Source organism: Gilbertella persicaria (assembly GCF_025201335.1).
Source record: "Gilbertella persicaria strain CBS 190.32 chromosome Unknown B0P05scaffold_4, whole genome shotgun sequence".
NCBI classification, from domain to species: domain Eukaryota; kingdom Fungi; phylum Mucoromycota; class Mucoromycetes; order Mucorales; family Choanephoraceae; genus Gilbertella; species Gilbertella persicaria.
Genome location: NW_026251965.1, coordinates 586,338 through 609,858, shown reverse-complemented (window position 1 = coordinate 609,858; position 23,521 = coordinate 586,338). Strand labels below are relative to the sequence as shown.

The 23,521-nt window shown below is 37.7% G+C and overlaps 8 protein-coding genes across 8 annotated transcripts; 5 read left to right on the top strand and 3 right to left on the bottom strand.

The window, feature by feature from the left end:
• Positions 1-32: 32 nt before the first annotated feature.
• Positions 33-5,549, top strand: B0P05DRAFT_526093 (uncharacterized protein). Its single transcript, XM_051576391.1, has 13 exons — positions 33-118; positions 162-245; positions 298-471; positions 556-622; positions 667-2,238; positions 2,285-2,303; positions 2,340-2,403; positions 2,428-2,435; positions 2,457-2,575; positions 2,600-2,623; positions 2,651-2,660; positions 2,694-4,685; positions 4,721-5,549. Exons 1-13 carry the CDS (start codon positions 49-51, stop codon positions 5,525-5,527), a joined length of 5,010 nt encoding a protein of 1,669 aa, XP_051438852.1. The 5' UTR covers positions 33-48; the 3' UTR covers positions 5,528-5,549.
• Positions 5,550-5,581: 32 nt separating this feature from the next.
• On the bottom strand, positions 5,582-6,039 carry B0P05DRAFT_577250 (NADH-ubiquinone oxidoreductase B18 subunit-domain-containing protein; the record flags this gene model as incomplete). Its single annotated transcript, XM_051581770.1, has 3 exons — positions 5,582-5,633; positions 5,681-5,853; positions 6,025-6,039. The coding sequence occupies 3 exons, from the start codon at positions 6,037-6,039 to the stop codon at positions 5,582-5,584; spliced, it is 240 nt and encodes a 79-aa protein (XP_051438851.1).
• A 491-nt stretch (positions 6,040-6,530) lies between these two features.
• B0P05DRAFT_462402 (cytochrome c oxidase, subunit VIa) lies at positions 6,531-6,963 on the top strand (the record flags this gene model as incomplete). Its single annotated transcript, XM_051574115.1, has 3 exons — positions 6,531-6,639; positions 6,686-6,734; positions 6,780-6,963. 3 exons carry the CDS (start codon positions 6,531-6,533, stop codon positions 6,961-6,963), a joined length of 342 nt encoding a protein of 113 aa, XP_051438850.1.
• On the bottom strand, positions 6,947-7,793 carry B0P05DRAFT_568540 (Cleavage/polyadenylation specificity factor subunit 5; the record flags this gene model as incomplete). Its single annotated transcript, XM_051581201.1, has 6 exons — positions 6,947-7,107; positions 7,154-7,229; positions 7,276-7,441; positions 7,484-7,673; positions 7,717-7,727; positions 7,777-7,793. The coding sequence occupies 6 exons, from the start codon at positions 7,791-7,793 to the stop codon at positions 6,947-6,949; spliced, it is 621 nt and encodes a 206-aa protein (XP_051438849.1).
• Positions 7,794-9,259: 1,466 nt separating this feature from the next.
• Positions 9,260-9,995, top strand: B0P05DRAFT_226146 (uncharacterized protein). Its single transcript, XM_051573271.1, has one exon. It carries the CDS (start codon positions 9,459-9,461, stop codon positions 9,720-9,722), a length of 264 nt encoding a protein of 87 aa, XP_051438848.1. The 5' UTR covers positions 9,260-9,458; the 3' UTR covers positions 9,723-9,995.
• A 266-nt stretch (positions 9,996-10,261) lies between these two features.
• On the top strand, positions 10,262-11,244 carry B0P05DRAFT_526074 (uncharacterized protein). Its single transcript, XM_051576390.1, has 2 exons — positions 10,262-10,814; positions 10,872-11,244. Exons 1-2 carry the CDS (start codon positions 10,688-10,690, stop codon positions 10,913-10,915), a joined length of 171 nt encoding a protein of 56 aa, XP_051438846.1. The 5' UTR covers positions 10,262-10,687; the 3' UTR covers positions 10,916-11,244.
• B0P05DRAFT_622490 (uncharacterized protein) lies at positions 10,679-11,244 on the top strand. Its single transcript, XM_051583447.1, has 3 exons — positions 10,679-10,814; positions 10,872-10,970; positions 11,013-11,244. Exons 2-3 carry the CDS (start codon positions 10,915-10,917, stop codon positions 11,137-11,139), a joined length of 183 nt encoding a protein of 60 aa, XP_051438847.1. The 5' UTR covers positions 10,679-10,814; positions 10,872-10,914; the 3' UTR covers positions 11,140-11,244.
• Positions 11,245-11,257: 13 nt separating this feature from the next.
• Positions 11,258-11,809, bottom strand: B0P05DRAFT_526072 (uncharacterized protein). Its single transcript, XM_051576389.1, has one exon. It carries the CDS (start codon positions 11,576-11,578, stop codon positions 11,360-11,362), a length of 219 nt encoding a protein of 72 aa, XP_051438845.1. The 5' UTR covers positions 11,579-11,809; the 3' UTR covers positions 11,258-11,359.
• Between the last annotated feature and the right edge of the window lie 11,712 nt (positions 11,810-23,521).

Genomic DNA, 23,521 nt, shown 5'->3' with positions numbered 1-23,521 from the left:
TTTTTTTTTTTTTTTTTACTTTTTTTAATTGTTATTACTACAACCAATATGGATAACCGGTTGGAGCTTCTACGCTCCAATATCATGGATACAGCAGGCGTAGAAGAGAAAGTAGAAGGTATAGGATACTGTCAAGTGCTTGACTCATTATGTATGTGTAGTAAATCAAAGACATTTGATTGACAAGATCTTGGCAAGATACTCGGCTGAATACGTTTTATACCGAGAACTCATGCAGAATGCTGGTAAACATATTGCATGTTTGTGTGTGTGTGTCATGAGTAACTTAGATGATAGATGATGCCTCTTCTTCCTCGATCCAAATCCATTTTCATAGTAGTACAGCCACAGATACCTCGAAACCACCTGATTTATCAACTAAATGTGATAAAATCGTCTTTAAAAATAACGGTATGGCCTTTCGACCTGAAGACTGGCAACGTTTAAAACGTATTGCTGAAGGAAATCCAGGTACAGATTTAACAACAGCAACAAAAAAAAAAAAAAAAAAAAAAAAAAAAACGACTGATGTGTTCTGTACCTGAATTTCTGTAGATGAACAAAAAATTGGTGCATTTGGTGTTGGTTTCTATTCACTATTCTCTGTCTGTGAAAACCCATTGTAGGTAAAAGCTTCAAGGGTGTTTGGTATTGATTGTCTCTTAGTGTGTTTTCAGGTTCTCAATGCATGGCATTTTATTTTAAAGGGGATCAATTGTTTGCCAAAAGAGCAGACGTACCTGAAAAAGAGATAGATACATGGACTTCTTTTTTGATGGACTTGAGAGAGCCTATGGAAATGCCCAATTTTGATGATTTCAGTCGATTCTTAACCACCAGTATGGGCTTCACAGCCAACCTAAGACACATCTCGGTCTATTTTAACCAACAACAGATATTCAGTCTTACAAAACGAGTAGCAGATCCAAGAGCCATGAAGATTGATGCTCGCAACATGGTCTTGACAACACCCCATCGTATGTTCCATATCACAGGTGCAGACATGCGACAGATTCAACTGGATTCTGAGAAATACACGCCGCCTTCTATCTTTGCACCCTTTGCGAATTTCTTGCATAAGCCAGACAAAAAGGAAAACAGTAATGGACTGCCTGTTGAAAAGGGCAGTATTTTCTTGAGAGTCGTTACTGCTGCTTTGCAGGTCAGTGTGAGTCGAGACTATGAAAAGGAAATGGAGCGTGCGACCAAAAAGAAACCACCCAAGACAACCAAGTTTCAACTGGTCTATACAGGCAAAGAAGAATTAGACGCCTCCGAGAATCGAAACCAGATCTTTAAGGACTTGATTCCATTTCCTCATCAGGGTCGTGTGTTTATTGGGTTTCCTACGCATCAGACCACAGGCTGTTGTTGTCATATGGCTTCACGCTTTATTCCTACGGTTGAAAGAGAAAGCATTGATTTTGCAGATCGATATATCAGTGTCTGGAACAAGGAGTTGTTGGCTGTTGGTGGTTTGTTGGCAAGATTGGTCTATAATGATGAAATGGAACAAATTGCAAGATTGTATCGTGAGTTAGTAGGTCATTCTGCTGAAGTAGACAAGACCATAGTCGAGGGAACAGATAGTGCAAAAACCATGTTGGAAAAGAGAGCAGCGCATGCATTACGATCCTTTACTTTTCAGCATTCGACACCAAGTGCTATTGTGAGCCAAAAGCATGAAGAAAGGTTCTTTGAGTCCTGTAAGCTGCCTCTTGAGATCATGACTTCGCATGGCATACAGTCGATTTCCAAAACAAGAACAGTGCCTGATAGTACAAGTCTCACAGGCCATGTCATTACTGAGCTATTGGATACGTTTATAAAGACCATTCCTACTGTGACACCCGTAGTGTTTCAAGAATGTAGAGAGAGTCTGACTAAATTGACTGGTCTTCATCTCTTGTCTCCCTTGGGTTTGCAGGATGTCTTGAAAGAATTGAACGCTCGATCACTGAAACCAGAAGAGATGGTTGCTTGTATGAAGTGGTGGATTGAATGTAATAAAAGGAATTCATCTATACCCGCCACTAGCATTCAACCTGATATCCGTGCGCAGTTCCTGGATGCTGCCATCATGGATTGTGGAGAAGAGCAAGGATTACTACAATTATCTCGTACAAAATGGTGGTTGAATCCTAAAGTCATTCCGCTTGAAATGGCAGTACCTAATGACACTATGCCTTTTAGTATTTCCAAGCACTTTTCAACCTCTGATTTAGCCATGTATTTTGGGTAAGCCATTACTTTTATTTATGTTGAGTTCTTACACTGACCATAGTGATATGCGTGAATTGACAGTCTATCATTGGCTATATTTTATTGCAACTACAAAGCCTGAATTAGAGACGTCAAAAGACTTTGCAGAACGTATCTTGACAGTCGTCTCAAAACAATACAGTCATCTATCCACCAAATCACAAGCGGATATTGTAACTTTACTCAAATCCAAGACATGCATTGCCACTCGGTTTGGCATGAAGTTACCTCATGAAGCTTATTTTGCCTCTGTCAATTTATTTGATGATCTGCCTATTGTTGATTTTGCTCATCCTCGTCATATTCATGACTTGTTTTTGACGGCACTGGGCGTAAGGAAGCATGTGGAGCTACAAATGGTGTTTGATCGCTTGATTTCGGACGGTAGTTGGTCGCATGTAGAACTGATCAAATACTTGACTTCAGTCCAGTCGACACTCAGTTCACTTGAGATCCGCCGTCTGACCGAAACAGCCATTTTTACAAAAGAAGGAGAAGAGCCTCAGATGCGAGAAATCACAAAGCCTACAGGCAAGATAGAGCATGGTCAGCCTGTGATGGAGACAACGTCTCGCAAAGTCTATAGACGGTATAGAGCATCCGAGTTATTTGCACCCACAGATACAGCTAGGCAACTTCAATTGCCCTTGATTTATTGGACAAGCAGTCCTCGATGGCGATCTTCAAGTGAGGAAGCCAAGTTCTTGGAGAAACTAGGTCTCAACACCAACCCTCCTTTGGCCACATTGCTCATCTTGGCTGCTCCAGCTGCTCAGATGACATCGGAGCGTAAAGCCATTCAACACCGAGCTCTTTCCTACTTGATTGAGCATCATCAAGACTACAAAAACGCATACGATGTCGACAAAATACAAATCAAATTCTTACCTTGCTCGGACGGCAAGACCTTCGCTACGCCTCGTGAATGCTTTACCAATCCTGACGTTCAACTCTTGCATTTTAAAGTGCTTCATCAAGACCTGATTCCTGTGCGTGATAAACTAGGCGTGCGTGAAAACCCACCCGCGGACGAATTGATCAAAGCCTTTTTAGCCACACCTGAACTCAACTCAGAGAAAGCACGTCGAGTGTTTGAATACATGGCCAGTCGCATGGGTGAATTTTCTCGGTCGCATTGGCAAGTGCTCTGTCAATTTGCGTTTATTCCAGTCCAAGGCAAACTGGTGGAACCCTCTCAGTGTTATTTTGAGTCGGAAGAGTCGAGCACGAATTTTCATAAAGAGTTGTTTGTGTTTGTCAGTTTTGGATCGTTGGCAAATTCGTTTCTACGTTCGTGTGGTGTCAAGGATGAACCTACCACAGTTGAATTGGCCTCGATGCTGGTGAAGGACCCCCAGCGTTTCTGGGACCTCAGTAGTGGTGGAGAACGCTATCTCAATGTATTAAGACAGATTGCAGGACAGTTTTATCTGATCAAATCGAATCGTTCACTATTAAACGATATGAAGGTAAAACCATTCTTGGTGGGGATCAAACGGACGTCTATTTCAGAACAACAAAAGCAACAAGAAGAAGGAGGCGAGCAACAGTTGGACGAAGAATTTGTACAATATCGATTAGCAAAGGCTTCTGATATCTTTATTATTGATGATACCATGGGCCAACAAATCTTTTCTCCCTTGTCTGCACCTATGGAACCTCTACTGGAAGATTTTTATGCTAGTCTAGGGAGTAAAATGTTATCCAGCCAAATTAGAGAAGCTTATTCCTATGCCAGCAACATTGGCATCACTCCCAAGACAAAGCAAATTACTGAGATGGTGTTTGAACGTACACCTATCATTATCTATCAAATGATGAACGACAATCCTCAACGACGCAAAGAGCTCTTGCGGGATGATAAATACGTCAAACAAAACCTCAAAGTGACTCAAGTCAAAGACCTCAGAATTACGCGTACATTCAAATACACAAACGAGAAAAACGTCCAGCCCACCACATCTTGTGCTGACCGCAACAACTTTGTGATCTACATATCGAATTCAAACGACATTGATTACTATGATATTGCTAATTCACTCTGTAGTTTGATATTTGCCCGTGTGCGGTTTAATGATGCAATTGTAGTTGAGCGCTATTTGACAGCTAGTCTTTATAACCTGCGCCGCAAAGGCGTCCCTGTAGATCGTATTTTGAACATTCGTAAACAAGAACAAAAGCAACAAGCAACTCAATTGAAATCAACATCTCCTGTCTCTTCGCCTATCATGCCAAAGCCATTATCGCCTAAAGAAATAGACACATTTACAAAGCAAGTAAAAGAAGTGTTTGGTGATTGTCAAGAAGGCTATATTCGACAATTGCTTGCTCAACAACACGAAAACCATGTACAAAATGTGATATCGCATTTACTTGCAGGCAACTATCCTAAAGTAAAGACAGATGCTGAAAATGAAGCAGTGGTGATTTCAGAGGAGGAAGAAGAAAAAAAAGACAGGCAGCCCTGCTGAGAGAACAAGAACAAGCTAAGCGATCTTCTGGTTTTATGAACCGATTGTTTTCTAATTGGAAGAACCCACAACCAACACCATCACCACCACCTCAATTACCTGCCAAAGATGATATACCAGAACCTACCAAAGAAGTAGACAAGAAGCCTAAATTGCCCAAGTCAGACACAACCATCACACCTAATTTTTCAGCCAATATTCGACAAAACCTTAAGCGAGCCATTCATTCCTGCAAACCCTATGCCGGTCAAGACGTTTACACGCCTCCTCGTATTAACCAAGTAAATGAATCCACGAATTATTGTGATGCTACACCAGGTCAAAACCTGACGTATGTAGGCAATGTGATGGGCATTGAATTCTATGTCCATCGAACAGTCCAAGCAGATGATGTGTTACAACAATACGGCCAAGCCATGGCTCGATTCAAGCAGATCCTAACACAACTATCTCAGGTATTTGATTTGCCACTCAAGACAATACAGATCTTTTATGATCCTGAAGGACCCACTATTGCTTTTAATTTAAGTGGTAGTTTGTTTATGAATTTGCGGTACTTTTTAGCTCTGCATGACTATACAAACCAGACTGAAGAAGCGAGTAGACGCAAAGAAGCATTGATCTATTGGTTCATGACACTCTGTCATGAATTGGCTCATAATTTTGTCTCTGCACATAATTCTGAACACGAATTCTACATGTCTTCTTTTGCAGAAAATTATCTCGAGTCTCTCATGAATCATATCTATGCCACACCAAAAGAACCCTCTACATCCTCTTTGATTGATACGTAACATAAAAAAAATAAAACCGTTGTTGTTCTTTTTTCTTTGTGTTTATTGTATAGTTTATGCTTCTTCCTCTGCCTTTGCTTGTTGTTCCTTCATACGACGCTTAAAACTATGGCACATATTAATATCGAAACCAATGCCTATTCTGCCACTTACTCATCGTATTGACACTTTTCGTAAGCATGACGTTCGTTTTCGCACTTCCAAGGGAGATAGAAAGTCTCACCTCTGCACTTATTAAGGGGAATCAAGAGATTAGCACAATAGTCGCGGTACTCGAGAGGAATTCGAGACTTTGCCATATCTTTTTGAGTTGCTTGTTCTATCGTCTGATTAACAATTATTCTATCATGTTTGATCAAGTACCTGACATATATATAAAAAAGGGAGAGAGGGGGGGTTTAGTCGACTACAGAGAGAGAGGAAAAAAAAACAAGACGTCTTTGACCCCTCGTTGTTACCGACACTTTGATGATTCAAATTCCGGTCTTTTCACGGACAGTCTGGGCCACCATTCATTCTGTTGAAACCAGAGAAAAAAAAGATGACGTTTGCTTCTGAGAATGAATTCGTGAATTCTGTTCACTGAACTTGATACTACTTTCTTCTGGCTTTTGTCAAGGCAGGAAGACTTGAACGATAACGCCGAGTTTATGTTTGATTCCGTACTAAATGAGACTAATTTCTCATGATAATCTTTCTTCTATCAATGATTTATGGTGCGGTATTTTTAGCAGGAACGTTGGATTGATAGCTTTTCTATTGCATTCCATACCTTGACTCTGTTCACTGAACAATGGCAGTAATGGCATGAATTTGAGTAACCAATAGAGTTCTTCTTTCAATGCCGATAGTTCCTTGCTACGTCATCGAGATTAGAGTTTGACAGCCATAGCATGATTGACACAGTCTCATCAGAAACAGAGTTGCATAAATAATACAAATGTGGTGAGAAAGCAAGGGTTATTGTTCTTTTTTCTTTTTAATTTTTACTTTACATACAACAATGTTGCGCTCTGTCCATCAAATCAAGCGAATTGGTCTTCGTTATCAATCTCAAGTAACAAAAAGTCACTTTGAAGCAGAAAGACAAGCTGTTAAGCACCATGCAGCTGGTAAAGTGTATATAGATTGGAACTTGATCTAAAGAACAAAATATAGATGCAGCAAGTACTTGGAAGAAGATTTCGCTTTTTGTTTGTGTTCCTACGTAAGTTTGAGCCTACAAAACCTGTTTGTTTATCTAGATCATTAGTCTTTTAGCTGCTGGCATTAATGCTTATAATCTATATTCGGAACACCAACACCATCTTGAAGAACATCCTCCTGAATGGATTGGTTATGACTATATGAACTTTAGAGCAAGAAACTTCTTTTGGGGACCTAATAGCTTCTTGTTTAATCCAAAAGTAAACCATGATGTTACTCTTGACAAGTAATAGTTTTATTCTCGAATACAAAATCATATCTACTTAATAAATGTGCAATAGTAGATAATTGTGCACCATAACGTGCAGAATTATCATACAATTCAAACAATGGTACTGCCAACAACTTCATGTTCTTTGGTACATATAACACCTCTATAGATTTGACATGAGTCTAGTGTAACTATGAATTAAAGCTTACTTGTCGGTGGTAAATGAACGATATACAATGACTTCTTTTCCTTTGGTTCTGTTACATGAGCTGGCACATAGGGATACTATACAACTTATCAGCATACAATGATCATAGAGAAAAGAACTTACCATATACGACTCAAAATTAGGTCGCCACCAAGTAGACAGCTTTTCGCCTATTTTCCAATCTTCTGCAGTATTCCATTCGGATGTATCTTCAGGTCCAAGCCTTAAATTCAAAATTTCTTTTAATCCTTCCTCTTCGCTCTCTCCCGGTTTGAGATAATGTCCTGGTCTATGCATAGTCAATACATGGATTGTGAATACGACATCTTACAATTTAAAGAATGAATTAGCAATCTGCAACATGAGTACGTGTGCATGTTGGTGCTGATGGACAACAAGTACGGCTTCTACAGATTGTCTCATTCCATGCTGTTCGAAATCAGTTTCTAATCGTTTGAGTCTAGCAGAGACAGAAGGATCTTCTTCTGGTTGGGCTTCTTTTGTTCCAAATGTATAGTTTTCTTTAAGAATCAGTTAGGAAATGAAGAGCATGTACTAATTTACCTAATGAATATCTACATAATGGACGTGTTTAGTTATATTAAGAATAAATACGCGTCTTACAAAGTTGCTTGTGGCATAATCTAAACAAATAAGTTGTTGAGTCCAACCAAAAGGACTGTATGTATGATAAAGAAACAAGTTAAAAGTCAGTCAAGATGAACATTTAATGTTTTATTGACTCTATTTGACTAAGCAAGAGGAGGCTCCTGTCATTAAAAAAACACCTTAAAAAGTGTCCAAAGTATCCAGTCCACAAAAAAAACAAAGAAAGATTCATTTGCTTTGAGTTTTACTCTATAAGTAGATTATATCTGAAAGCGCATGAGTCAGAAGTAAACGGTGACTGATCATTATGTTCGCAAGGCCAATAATACCTTCTTGCCGACTATAAAACAGAGGCGAAATGGCGATAGTAATAATGGTACCTTAGATGATGGCAACGACTACAATGCTGACGTTAATGTGGACAACAACAAAGACGTTGCGGAGACTGTCTACAAACCAGATTGGGCAGTATTTGCAAATGACGACCTGGTGATGACTGTGATTGGCATCTTAGAATTAAAGGTATCATATAAACGAAATCCTGGATGTGAGTGTCAGGCTATGTGAAGCTAGCAAAAGAAATGAAGTTGATGCGACATCAATTGATACATCTTAGTGCAAATCAACCTATTGCTTCTGGGATTTTGATATGCCTGAAGTTGATACAGACAATTAGCATCATAAAATAAGTTTTTCATTTGATAGGATCAAAATGCGAAATTTTTATAATTGATTTGTCCTACAATGATGTTCGTCGTTTCATTAAATTGTCTAAAACAGACTTTTGCCTTTCCTTCCGGCAACTACGACTTTTCCCTTACTTATTTAAAGACATGATATGCCTATGAGTATGATAAGACGTTTTTCTTGCTCTATACGTATAGGAGAATGATGTCTTCTAGCCGTGTAGCTGTGTTTATTTGATGTTTTGCTTTAATTTTGCGCTATTCAGATATGAAGTTGCACTGAAACTTGTATAATCAAATGCTATTGTGCCTATCGATTAATTATATAGCTACCAATTAGTTGCATACAATGTAGGGGCTTTGCTAGTAATCAATAGTACACTTTCTTGCTTTGCAGTCAGTACTTGTCGTTGAATAGACCTTGTGCTTGCGCATTGTTTCTTTGCCTTCAATTAGTGACACAAACAGCCTTGCATAAAAACAGTGTATGTAACCTACCTTTAAAACAGCTTTATCCATTTAAATTTGCTGCTTCATTACTACCTTTTGTTTTCAGTATGAGTTGATCAAAGTGTAATTCACTTTGTTACTCTATAGTAATGTTGTCTTCAATACGCTACAACATTACGCTTTGCTTTTATGATTCTGATGGCTGGCTTTCCTCTCGAACCAATTAAAACGCGGTTGTGGTTTGTAAGTGCAAGTACAGTGAAAACGGTAAATTTTGTCATTTTGAGAAAACTAAATGTCACTTTCCAAAAAATTAATGGTACTAAGCCAAAAATGATTATTCCTTTATGCCTAGAAATTTTGTCCATTTGAAATGAAAGAAATGTCACAATAAGTTAAATCAAATCAAATGAGACGAACTGTTTTTTTTGGAGACACTTTTTTTAGACACTTTTAGTTTCTTACACGCAGATAATCATAAAGTCTCTTACTTTAGACTAAAGAATTGTAGCTGTTTAAACTTAACCGGCCTCGATTGGCTTGTTCTTTATTTTCTTGAACATGATAGTTATTACTAGAGAACAAGCAATATGCATGTTTTTTCTGCGAGGAATACAACGAAGATATGTCAAAAAACTAACTAAAGAAGTTGATGATTTCGTAGATGGTGAAATTTGTTATACAGAAGATCCAACAAAACCGATCATTTTAATCAAAAGAACTATCAACCGAAACCCATTTTTATACCACAAGTATCAACCCAGAGAATCAGTAACCAACGACATTACAATTGAGGAACAAAAGCTACAACTCATAAGTAATTAACAAATCATTTGTATATATCAGATATCTCATTAAACGTCAATTTTTTAGGACTTTTGCAATTTCTCAACACAGTCTTTTTTCCTGTTGATCAACACAATGATGAGGTGTATGAAAACCTTTTGTGTTCAATGGGCGATATCCTGGCTTATGTTTGGAAGTATTCATATTTACTTGGACAAAAACCCCACTGGCTTTGGAAGATGGTGTTCAGGAAAAAGGATTTATTTGATTGGCGCTACCGTCAAAAGAAAAAAAATTAATACAACAGTGACCGTTTCAGTTCAATCATTGTACGTATTAAAGGAGAAATACATAGGTAAGGCACCTGATTTTTATTTATTTATTTTGCATTCATTCAATCATAGAATATGTGGTAGCAAATGTTGTAAAATTTATTGTCGAACAGTTACCATTATACCAGCAGACTATCCAGTCTTTCTGCCGTCTTGATAATTTCTTTAGGTTTGTGTTCAAATAATTAAGATCACGTGATAATGTAATATTTCTTAGCCAATGATATTACTGAGAAAATATTCTAAAAGTCTTTGATAAGTAACATAATCATCAACAACACGGTATTTATGCTTTTCTATTCTACACTAAAATATCTATTCTATCATTAATAAAGCAGGGAGTAATTATATCCTTCAACTTGATTGATTGTTTCTTTTTCGACGAATGCCACGCAAGCTTGGCGTCTCCTAAAGGCAACTTCCTTAAGCGTAATAGATTTAGTCTGACCTTCTTTTTTTTCTTGTTTAATATTTGAAGTTTAAACCTTCGCTTATTTGGATTGTAACTATAAGGAAGATTGTACTCAATTTCAATTGGTTGTTTTCGCTCTAGATCGCTTTTTTCTACGACATTTCAAAAATGATGGATATAGTGCAATTGGTTACGCAAGAAAATCTAAAACAAAAGAAACGCGTTCAAACCTGTCAAACATTATGTGAAAGAAATTAAAAATGCGATTGATGGTCGACAGGGTTTTTGTGTCATTCAAGACAAGCTCAAATGATCCAATCATGGACAGGGATCTGGCTGATGATAACAAGTTACCAGAAAAACTGGATGCTGATGGCAATACTCAAGGTAAAAACGATATAATAGGTAGTCTTTTACGCCCACCTCTAATGTTGAAACTCCCAGATATGTTGAGATATGTTTCTGCTAAAATAAAACATGCCTTGTGATGTTGACTTTTGCTGTTCTTACGACAAATATAAGTGATTTTGAGACCTTCTTGAGGTAACTTTGAAAATAATTAAATTTACTAACGAGTCTTAACAGTAAAAATGCTAATATAGAGAAGATTGTTGTAGACAGCCTTCCTTATAGCAATAAAGTAGCTATATTTGATAGGAACGAGCTCCTGAACGACCCACAGAAGATACAACAAGTGCAGAACGGATTTTGAGCAAAGGTCAAAATAGGGCGATTTCTCAACACTGTATTATAAAGATTATAGTCAGTAATCAGAATGATATAGTTACTCTTATCTACCAAAATAAAGATATCGCTGAAATTAGTTTCCTTAATAGCAAGTAAAAAGCTTTATTTAAATGTTTTTAAAAAAAGTTAGATGTCAGGTAATTGAAAATCTATGATAACCTTCATTCTTTCGAAGATTCTACACGCTACTCTTTGTCCGTTATTGTTGCAGGGTACTGATAGTAATTTGAATTAGCCTTCAAGGTTTTGAGGGAGCATATGATCGGCTTTGTTGGATCTTCTGTATAACAAATTTCACCATCTACGAAATCATCAACTTCTTTAGTTAGTTTTTTGACATATCTTCGTTGTATTCCTCGCAGAAAAAACATGCATATTGCTTGTTCTCTAGTAATAACTATCATGTTCAAGAAAATAAAGAACAAGCCAATCGAGGCCGGTTAAGTTTAAACAGCTACAATTCTTTAGTCTAAAGTAAGAGACTTTATGATTATCTGCGTGTAAGAAACTAAAAGTGTCTAAAAAAAGTGTCTCCAAAAAAAACAGTTCGTCTCATTTGATTTGATTTAACTTATTGTGACATTTCTTTCATTTCAAATGGACAAAATTTCTAGGCATAAAGGAATAATCATTTTTATTTTTTGGTTACGGACTTTGAACGCAGGTTTGAAGGCAATGCTTAAATGCAGCTGCCTTTTTCGTCTTAATAAACTGGCCTTGTTTTTGTCAGAAGTATCTAAAGGTAGAATTGTCAGATTTCGGCTGGATCAGACCTACATTGGGTCAATCTGGCATTCCAAAAAAACTCTTGAACTTTTTTTATCTTTACAAGCTCTCGTGATCCTTCATGGGCCAAAAGCATGAATTTTACCGTTCAATTTCTGGGATTAAAAGAACATGTTTCAAACAAAAAAGGAGCCCGTTGATAATGTAGTTGTCGAGCAATGGTCTATCAAAAATTGGCATGTTTAAGCTGTGTTTTGAGCGTTTTTGCTCTCGATGACATAAAACACTTATTAGTAATGAATTTTTCTAAGATAAATTATGCTATTCAGAGTGCCAGGTAGCGTATAGAAATAGAAACATAGGCATTTTATAATGTGAATGTGGAGTAAATGGACGATAGATGGCTGATATCGGATATTAGAATGTACGCAACCCCCAGTTCTTCATTCAGCCGCATAAAAAATTGTGCTTTTGTTGAGAACTGTATGAAGACGCAGTTATCGGGATTTGGTGCAATAGAAAGAGCTATAGATATTTGCTTTTGAGCCTATTGGTGTAAAGAACACGACAAGTATGCTAGCAGAATACTGAGAAAAAGTGTAAAAACGTTTATAAGTTTTTCACTCTTATCATGCTATTTTCGTAGTACAATTAACAAACAAACACTTTGATCAAAAACCATAACGCCTTGAACACACTTTGAGTATTTAATTATATTGATAGCTCAATTTTTCATTTTGTAGCGTTAAAAAAAACCTCAAAGAGTTGTCAATTTGATGATCTTTACGAGTAGTACCTTTTGGTTTTGGAAGACCATTTTGGTCAAGTTTTACAAGTCGCTTTTTTTTGTCTAAAACAACTCCAAAGGCACCGTTTATATGATTAAAAATTGTTTCTAGGTACCTAACGTATTTATGCGTGCATAAACAGGTCTCAAAGCACCTTCATTTGCCTAAGAAAAAGAACAAGGTCTGTATGAATTGCTATCTTTTTTTCTTTTTCTACTGCTAAAGCGTTTATTTGTCTAGAGTCTTTAATACATGAATAAGGTATGTACTATCAAGTAGCTTATTTGAATGGAATGCCCTGATAAAAGAAAACACCTGCTTCACCTAAATACATAAATAGATAAATAAAAAACTGATATGTGCTCATAAGAGTGTCAAAGTATTGGAAAACTGTATGATGCATTAAATCTGATTCAGATGACTATATATTACCTATATTCACAGCTCTAATTTTTATCAATTGCTTTATCTATAGTCAGGATACATTCAACTCAAAAAGTACAGTTTTATTTGCATGATTTGACACAATTACTCCAATGGGCAAACATCAACTAACAAATGTTCTACATCTAATTAAGCGGCCATTTCCTTATTGATAAAATGTTCTAAAGTAGATAGAAAATAATAGGTATCAACCTGTCAATCACACTGAACTGATTGGAGATCGACTGGCTCATCTAATGCAGATCCTTGTACAGCAGTAGTTAGTAAATTATCTGGACCAATTCTACTATTTGTGAAATAAAGTTTCTTGAAAATTATGCTGAACCCTGACAATTCATCTATACATATGAATCTGTTGTTGACTCAGTAAACCGCATTCTTTGTTTGATCTTGATCTTTTCATTCTTATTTTGACATTAATAAGTTAGCAAAAAATAGTATGGGTGAGAATGAATGAACACGTGCAATCATGAGTGAGCATACGTAATCATGGATGACCCTGGGTGACCATGGATGGGCATAGACGAGCAGAATGACAGAAAAAACGTATGTGTTTTGGATGTTCAAAATCAATTTGCTCCTTAATATAGTAGACTTATAGAAAATAATTCTTTGTTAGTTTTTTGGCTGTATTTTGACAAGACTTTATCATTTTTATCATTTTTTTCTTAATTTAATCTAATTCTCTTAAAATTAAAGACATTAAAGCGTAGACGATAGAAGGGAAGCGTTGTGGTGAGAGTGTATTTTCTTAAGCTGAAAGTAATTGTTTTCCAGAAATGTTTTCTGTTGACACAAATAGAGTACTTGCACATTGGTATTGGTTTTGTCAAGTTCATAAATAAAGTTTGTTAACTTATTAATTTCATGGAAAAGCTTTTTTTGAGCACATGGCCCAATGTGGCCTTTGACTGCTCGGACTCGATCAATTCATAGACATGGCTATACTAAGCTAAAGATAGACTAAAAGAACAAGGGTAAAAAATGAGTAGAGAGGAGAGTGTTGACTTAATGGTGTGTATGGGTGTGGGTTTATAACCAGAGAAGAAATGGAAACATTTAGGTTGAATATTGGAAGGAGTAAATTGTTTATAATGGTATGTTGCATAGAGATGATTTGGGATAGAGGCGAGTGTATAGAGGCTCATTTGGTACTCCTACAAAGTAAAGAGCTGGTAGACTTGAGTATTTTTGAGAGAACAATTTACAAATCTCTGAAAGACAAAGAGCTTGGCAAGAGGCACTTTTGCATTCTCTGAAGCCATCTTGAGCAGTGTCGAAGGACAATGCTTGGCCTTGAAGAAGTTCCCTGATGTATGTTTTGACCGTTTTCTGGAAGTAGCAGTCAGACTAGTTAGAAAGTAATTGACTGGATCAGTCGGGCTGCCTTTCTCATGAATTGAGACTACTTGTGCGACTTGTCAACAGTAAGGCGTGCACGGTCAGCGCCAGCACAAATCAAAATATGGAGAATAGATCACAAAAACCATTGCAAAAAAGATTGGTAGACAACAAGCAGCATGGAGAGTTCGTCTGATGAAGCGTCTTCAACGCAAGCGCAACAAGTATTTCAAAGAATACGATACAGCTCGCATTCCTCATCCACTCCTTTCAAACGTTGAAAAGAAAATTGCAATGGTACAAGAGGACTATGTCAACAATCTTGTTCTTCGTGCTGGTCGACACTGGAGAGAAAATGGTGAAACTTCAGCAGGTTACCTCAAGAGAACTATTGAATCCAAATCAGCTAAGAAATCCATGCCGCCACTCATTCATCCCATCATCGGCAACCTCTGTCAATCGACCGAAGAAATGGAAGATGCGGTCTCAACTTTTTACGGTCAGCTTTACTGCCCTGACCAGGTAAGTATGAAACATATTGCAGATCTCACTAGCACAATTCCTTCTAGTGACAGCATTCCAGATGTAATGCATAATCGATTATGTGCTCCCATCGCCCTACAAGAACTTCAAGAAGGTGCGGCTAGAACCCCAAGTCAAAGCAGTCCTGGTATAGATGGGTTACCGTACGAACTACTTTCCATTTTATTGCAGCATCCACTTACTGGCGCTTTGGCCGTAAAGGTATACAATGATGCACTCACCTCCTCTAGATTTCCACAGTCTTGGTTACAAACTTGTATGATTCTACTACCAAAAAAGGGCAATCTCTCTTCGCTAACAAACTGGCGACCCATTTCACTCATTAACGCAGATGCCAAAACTTTCACTCGATTAATCAATGCTCGACTTATGCCTTACCTCAACAAATATATTTCATCACACCAACTCGGATTTATGCCTGGTAGATTCATCGCAGAAAATGGTCAGATCCTACAATCGATACAAGCTATTGCACACCATGTTAATTCCAACTCTATTGCCCTTCTTCTCGACCAAGAGAAAGCTTATGATAGGGTCCATCCTACTTATCTGACTCAAGTTATGCATGCATTTAACATACCCCATACTTTCATTGAATCCATCACATCTCTTTTCTTCTCTACTGACATTAGTTTCAATATCAATGGTCATATCTCTTCCACAACAGTCCAACAACATAGAGGTCTCCGACAAGGAGATCCACTCAGTCCTTTATTATTCAACATTGCTTTCGACCCGTTCCTTCGTTCTATTCAACAAAATCCTAATATTCAAGGTTTTAACTTTCAACTAGAAACCAAAAACCATCATTTGCCATCCTCCGTATCACCAAATGACCTCTCACTTTCCTTTCAACAACTACAACTAGACAATCCCTCATCTCCACCCTTCTCAGCGCCACCTGTCAAAGTTCTCGCCTATGCCGATGATACACTCGTTTTACTTCATAATCACCAAGACCTTCTATGCCTTCAACAATTAATTCACAATTACATGCTAGCCTCCAATGCTAAACTCAACTTCAACAAAACTACAGCCATTTCGCTGTCAGGTAAACCTAATCCAAGATGGAAGTACTTTTTAGCTTCACAGAACATTACAACTTGGCATGACAACACCTCGCCTGAAGCAGTTATTTATCTTGGTTATCCAATTTACTCCAGTCCCCATCAACGAAACTCACATATCGATAAATTATTCCGAACCATCCAGCAAGCATGTCTCATACACAGCACTAGAAATTTATCTGTTAGAGGCAGAGCTACTGTCCTCAATTCACTCATTCTATCACGACTATGGCATGTACTTCGCCTGCTTTCTCTCAACAAAACACAACAAAACACATTGCAACGCCTCATCACTTCCTTCATCAACAGTTGCCGCTTTGGTACCATTCCTTTCTCAACACTCATTTTACCTCGTTCCCAAGGTGGACTTAGCGTCATTGATCCTCATCTACAACAGAAGGCTCTTCAATGGCGATGGGTCTACCCTTTATTAGTTCCTCACTCTTTTGCTATTTCTTTACCTTCGCTTCCTTATCTCCAATTTACCCTCTCTTTCTTCCTTTGTTCCCCACAGTACCCTACTTACCACTGGCCTTTGTTATTCCCCTTTATACGAAAAAAGCTTTCTATTGACATCCCTTACTTCAACCGTATTTTCTTAGCTATAGATTATCTACCCCACAACTTCTCCAATTGTCATGTTCCCCTTCACGTTTGCCTTCACCTTCCATTTCCTGAACTTCTACATTCTATCTATCCTTCTCCACCTCCATCCAACCCTCCTATTTCTAAAAATGAATACTTCAAACACAATCCCAGTATGTTAGCCTTAACAGGTAATCACATTTTTGTTTTTGATTCTTCTAGTGAATGCCTTCGGTTTCGCTCTCGGCAAGAAGTCCCTCGTTTTGAATCGGCCACCTACCGCGTTTTACTACACTTTCGTTAAAAAAAGCTCTTCCTCAATCCCTTTGTCCTGTCACTCTTTTCTCCTGCTCCTCGTATTTCTTCCTTTTCTATTCTTCCTTCAATCTCTCACATTAGTTCCACTGATTTACAGACATTCATTTCAACCCTTACATACTCTCAATTCCCCATTACATCTTCCACTCATTCTTATCGTAAATTATGCCATAGCTCCTCCCCTCCTATACCGCCTGATCCCCGCCTATCGCCTAACTGGAAACGCTTTTGGTCTCTCAAGATCCCTCTCCCTGCTCGCAATGTCCTCTACAGGATGCTTCACAACAAAGTCAACAACCGTTTTCACCTACATCGTCTTATGCCCCATACAGTTCCTAATAGCTTTTGTATCCACTGTCCTTCAAATCTTATTACTTCCATTGATACCCTTGATCACTTTTATTTCCTCTGCCCTACCAAGTATGATGTTTGGTCTCATGTCTTCTCCAAGTACATTAATCCCAACATCCGTGCACCTTCGGTCAATCTCCTACGTCAAGTACTCCTCCTTCGGGTTGTTATCCCTCGTGTTTCTCTCCTCCATTTTCCTTCCTTAAGTACCTTCCAAATCTTTGCATGCACTGCTCTAGCCCTCTGGCAAGCTCACTGGCAATCTGTTTTTTCTGAAAACCCATTCCTCTCCAAAACTATAACCAAGACGGTTTTCCGCTTAGCAAATAAGCTGCATGATGAATCTCGCCTTGATTATGAACCGTAAATTCTCTCCTCCGCTTTCCTTTCCAGTTCCTCTCTCACTACTCATGATGTTCTCTCCACTTCAAGTATTTATCAAGCTCTCTTAAACTCTTATTCTTTTCTCAATTTCTTCTACCATAGGCTCATTTCCCTTTCCTTAGTCTAGTTCTTATAATACCACAGTCTTTTCTTCCACTCTTTTGACGTCTAAAGGACTTTAAATAAAATTGGAACAAGTCTCCCTTACAAAAAAAAAATATGGAGAATCAGGGTACCACTAAAATCTGTGATATATGTACAAAAATTAAATCTAGAGTCATAAGAAAATCACAGTAAGAGCCGTAGATGCCAGGAACTTCTCATGAATGTAATGGATTTACAAAGAAACATATATGAACTTTAAAACTTCGTAAAATTTATGCCAACTTACAAGTATGCCAATTGCGTACTCAAAAAAATATTTTTTGGAAAAAAAATAAAATAAAAAGCACTACTTTAAAATATAACAAAAAGTATTTTTTGTAATGGCAGAAAATAAAATAGAAGAGGATTTCTAATGTTTTATTTGAAATAATTAAAAAAGCCCATTTTTCAATTTTTCTGTTTTAAATAAATAAACGAGTCTACCGGATGGTGCTTTTGTTGTTTTAGTTTAAAAAGGGTATTACTGCCTGGTAGATTCGTTTTTTAATTTAAAACAAAAAAATTGAAAAATAAGCTTTTTTTTTTTATTATTATTATTTTAAGCAGAAAAATAGAGATTTTCTACCTTTTATGTTTTTTTGTCATTGCAGAAAATGTTTTTGATTTATTTTAGAATAATGTTTTTTTTTTATTATTCTTCAAAAATATTTTTTGAGTACGCAAATGGCATACTCGTAAGTCGGCATACCTGTCAATATTTTTATGATTTTTGAAAATGCTTTTGTTTTTTGTGTGCAAGCCTATCGCACTGATCATGAAGGCCTGGGTTGCATGATTCTTTCCATAATTTTCTTCATCGCTCTAGCTACCTTTTCCGTAGAGCTATCACTACAGCGTAAGCGATGGAAGAAATCTTCCGCTAATGAAAGAAAAATGCTATGGTTGCTATGTTTTATTTGAGATTGGGAGTTACTAACCAATGACATCCTTCCCTTGGATAAATTGTAGTAAGCCCTAATCAATTAAGCGGTAGCCAAAAAAAAACCTATTTGTGAAGCAACTGTCAGTAGTCAACAACGTTTTCTCTTCCCAAATAACAACAGCAATGGTTTGTGCTCTTCCTTGAATGCTATTGATCATCACTTTTTCGACCAGGTTCTCTGTTGTAGCAGAGTGATTACAACAGCCATAGCAACCATAGCAACCATAGCAACCATAATAGTAACCACGGCAACCGTACACCACAGTGTAAGCAATTATCATTTTCTTTCGTCGGGTGGAACAAATTTTCGATCAAATGCCTTTCTCTTCCACATTTGAGTGAAGATTTGGCCAAAAGTCTCCATCATCTATTTCTGGTAGAAGATTTCTTCCATCGCTTACGCTGTAGTGATAGCTCTACGGAAAAGGTAGCTAGAGCGATGAAGAAAATTATGGAAAGAATCATGCAACCCAGGCCTTCATGATCAGTGCGATAGGCTTGCACACAAAAAACAAAAGCATTTTCAAAAATCATAAAAATATTGACAGGTATGCCGACTTACGAGTATGCCATTTGCGTACTCAAAAAATATTTTTGAAGAATAATAAAAAAAAAACATTATTCTAAAATAAATCAAAAACATTTTCTGCAATGACAAAAAAACATAAAAGGTAGAAAATCTCTATTTTTCTGCTTAAAATAATAATAATAAAAAAAAAAAGCTTATTTTTCAATTTTTTTGTTTTAAATTAAAAAACGAATCTACCAGGCAGTAATACCCTTTTTAAACTAAAACAACAAAAGCACCATCCGGTAGACTCGTTTATTTATTTAAAACAGAAAAATTGAAAAATGGGCTTTTTTAATTATTTCAAATAAAACATTAGAAATCCTCTTCTATTTTATTTTCTGCCATTACAAAAAATACTTTTTGTTATATTTTAAAGTAGTGCTTTTTATTTTATTTTTTTTCCAAAAAATATTTTTTTGAGTACGCAATTGGCATACTTGTAAGTTGGCATAAATTTTACGAAGTTTTAAAGTTCATATATGTTTCTTTGTAAATCCATTACATTCATGAGAAGTTCCTGGCATCTACGGCTCTTACTGTGATTTTCTTATGACTCTAGATTTAATTTTTGTACATATATCACAGATTTTAGTGGTACCCTGATTCTCCATATTTTTTTTTTGTAAGGGAGACTTGTTCCAATTTTATTTAAAGTCCTTTAGACGTCAAAAGAGTGGAAGAAAAGACTGTGGTATTATAAGAACTAGACTAAGGAAAGGGAAATGAGCCTATGGTAGAAGAAATTGAGAAAAGAATAAGAGTTTAAGAGAGCTTGATAAATACTTGAAGTGGAGAGAACATCATGAGTAGTGAGAGAGGAACTGGAAAGGAAAGCGGAGGAGAGAATTTACGGTTCATAATCAAGGCGAGATTCATCATGCAGCTTATTTGCTAAGCGGAAAACCGTCTTGGTTATAGTTTTGGAGAGGAATGGGTTTTCAGAAAAAACAGATTGCCAGTGAGCTTGCCAGAGGGCTAGAGCAGTGCATGCAAAGATTTGGAAGGTACTTAAGGAAGGAAAATGGAGGAGAGAAACACGAGGGATAACAACCCGAAGGAGGAGTACTTGACGTAGGAGATTGACCGAAGGTGCACGGATGTTGGGATTAATGTACTTGGAGAAGACATGAGACCAAACATCATACTTGGTAGGGCAGAGGAAATAAAAGTGATCAAGGGTATCAATGGAAGTAATAAGATTTGAAGGACAGTGGATACAAAAGCTATTAGGAACTGTATGGGGCATAAGACGATGTAGGTGAAAACGGTTGTTGACTTTGTTGTGAAGCATCCTGTAGAGGACATTGCGAGCAGGGAGAGGGATCTTGAGAGACCAAAAGCGTTTCCAGTTAGGCGATAGGCGGGGATCAGGCGGTATAGGAGGGGAGGAGCTATGGCATAATTTACGATAAGAATGAGTGGAAGATGTAATGGGGAATTGAGAGTATGTAAGGGTTGAAATGAATGTCTGTAAATCAGTGGAACTAATGTGAGAGATTGAAGGAAGAATAGAAAAGGAAGAAATACGAGGAGCAGGAGAAAAGAGTGACAGGACAAAGGGATTGAGGAAGAGCTTTTTTTAACGAAAGTGTAGTAAAACGCGGTAGGTGGCCGATTCAAAACGAGGGACTTCTTGCCGAGAGCGAAACCGAAGGCATTCACTAGAAGAATCAAAAACAAAAATGTGATTACCTGTTAAGGCTAACATACTGGGATTGTGTTTGAAGTATTCATTTTTAGAAATAGGAGGGTTGGATGGAGGTGGAGAAGGATAGATAGAATGTAGAAGTTCAGGAAATGGAAGGTGAAGGCAAACGTGAAGGGGAACATGACAATTGGAGAAGTTGTGGGGTAGATAATCTATAGCTAAGAAAATACGGTTGAAGTAAGGGATGTCAATAGAAAGCTTTTTTCGTATAAAGGGGAATAACAAAGGCCAGTGGTAAGTAGGGTACTGTGGGGAACAAAGGAAGAAAGAGAGGGTAAATTGGAGATAAGGAAGCGAAGGTAAAGAAATAGCAAAAGAGTGAGGAACTAATAAAGGGTAGACCCATCGCCATTGAAGAGCCTTCTGTTGTAGATGAGGATCAATGACGCTAAGTCCACCTTGGGAACGAGGTAAAATGAGTGTTGAGAAAGGAATGGTACCAAAGCGGCAACTGTTGATGAAGGAAGTGATGAGGCGTTGCAATGTGTTTTGTTGTGTTTTGTTGAGAGAAAGCAGGCGAAGTACATGCCATAGTCGTGATAGAATGAGTGAATTGAGGACAGTAGCTCTGCCTCTAACAGATAAATTTCTAGTGCTGTGTATGAGACATGCTTGCTGGATGGTTCGGAATAATTTATCGATATGTGAGTTTCGTTGATGGGGACTGGAGTAAATTGGATAACCAAGATAAATAACTGCTTCAGGCGAGGTGTTGTCATGCCAAGTTGTAATGTTCTGTGAAGCTAAAAAGTACTTCCATCTTGGATTAGGTTTACCTGACAGCGAAATGGCTGTAGTTTTGTTGAAGTTGAGTTTAGCATTGGAGGCTAGCATGTAATTGTGAATTAATTGTTGAAGGCATAGAAGGTCTTGGTGATTATGAAGTAAAACGAGTGTATCATCGGCATAGGCGAGAACTTTGACAGGTGGCGCTGAGAAGGGTGGAGATGAGGGATTGTCTAGTTGTAGTTGTTGAAAGGAAAGTGAGAGGTCATTTGGTGATACGGAGGATGGCAAATGATGGTTTTTGGTTTCTAGTTGAAAGTTAAAACCTTGAATATTAGGATTTTGTTGAATAGAACGAAGGAACGGGTCGAAAGCAATGTTGAATAATAAAGGACTGAGTGGATCTCCTTGTCGGAGACCTCTATGTTGTTGGACTGTTGTGGAAGAGATATGACCATTGATATTGAAACTAATGTCAGTAGAGAAGAAAAGAGATGTGATGGATTCAATGAAAGTATGGGGTATGTTAAATGCATGCATAACTTGAGTCAGATAAGTAGGATGGACCCTATCATAAGCTTTCTCTTGGTCGAGAAGAAGGGCAATAGAGTTGGAATTAACATGGTGTGCAATAGCTTGTATCGATTGTAGGATCTGACCATTTTCTGCGATGAATCTACCAGGCATAAATCCGAGTTGGTGTGATGAAATATATTTGTTGAGGTAAGGCATAAGTCGAGCATTGATTAATCGAGTGAAAGTTTTGGCATCTGCGTTAATGAGTGAAATGGGTCGCCAGTTTGTTAGCGAAGAGAGATTGCCCTTTTTTGGTAGTAGAATCATACAAGTTTGTAACCAAGACTGTGGAAATCTAGAGGAGGTGAGTGCATCATTGTATACCTTTACGGCCAAAGCGCCAGTAAGTGGATGCTGCAATAAAATGGAAAGTAGTTCGTACGGTAACCCATCTATACCAGGACTGCTTTGACTTGGGGTTCTAGCCGCACCTTCTTGAAGTTCTTGTAGGGCGATGGGAGCACATAATCGATTATGCATTACATCTGGAATGCTGTCACTAGAAGGAATTGTGCTAGTGAGATCTGCAATATGTTTCATACTTACCTGGTCAGGGCAGTAAAGCTGACCGTAAAAAGTTGAGACCGCATCTTCCATTTCTTCGGTCGATTGACAGAGGTTGCCGATGATGGGATGAATGAGTGGCGGCATGGATTTCTTAGCTGATTTGGATTCAATAGTTCTCTTGAGGTAACCTGCTGAAGTTTCACCATTTTCTCTCCAGTGTCGACCAGCACGAAGAACAAGATTGTTGACATAGTCCTCTTGTACCATTGCAATTTTCTTTTCAACGTTTGAAAGGAGTGGATGAGGAATGCGAGCTGTATCGTATTCTTTGAAATACTTGTTGCGCTTGCGTTGAAGACGCTTCATCAGACGAACTCTCCATGCTGCTTGTTGTCTACCAATCTTTTTTGCAATGGTTTTTGTGATCTATTCTCCATATTTTGATTTGTGCTGGCGCTGACCGTGCACGCCTTACTGTTGACAAGTCGCACAAGTAGTCTCAATTCATGAGAAAGGCAGCCCGACTGATCCAGTCAATTACTTTCTAACTAGTCTGACTGCTACTTCCAGAAAACGGTCAAAACATACATCAGGGAACTTCTTCAAGGCCAAGCATTGTCCTTCG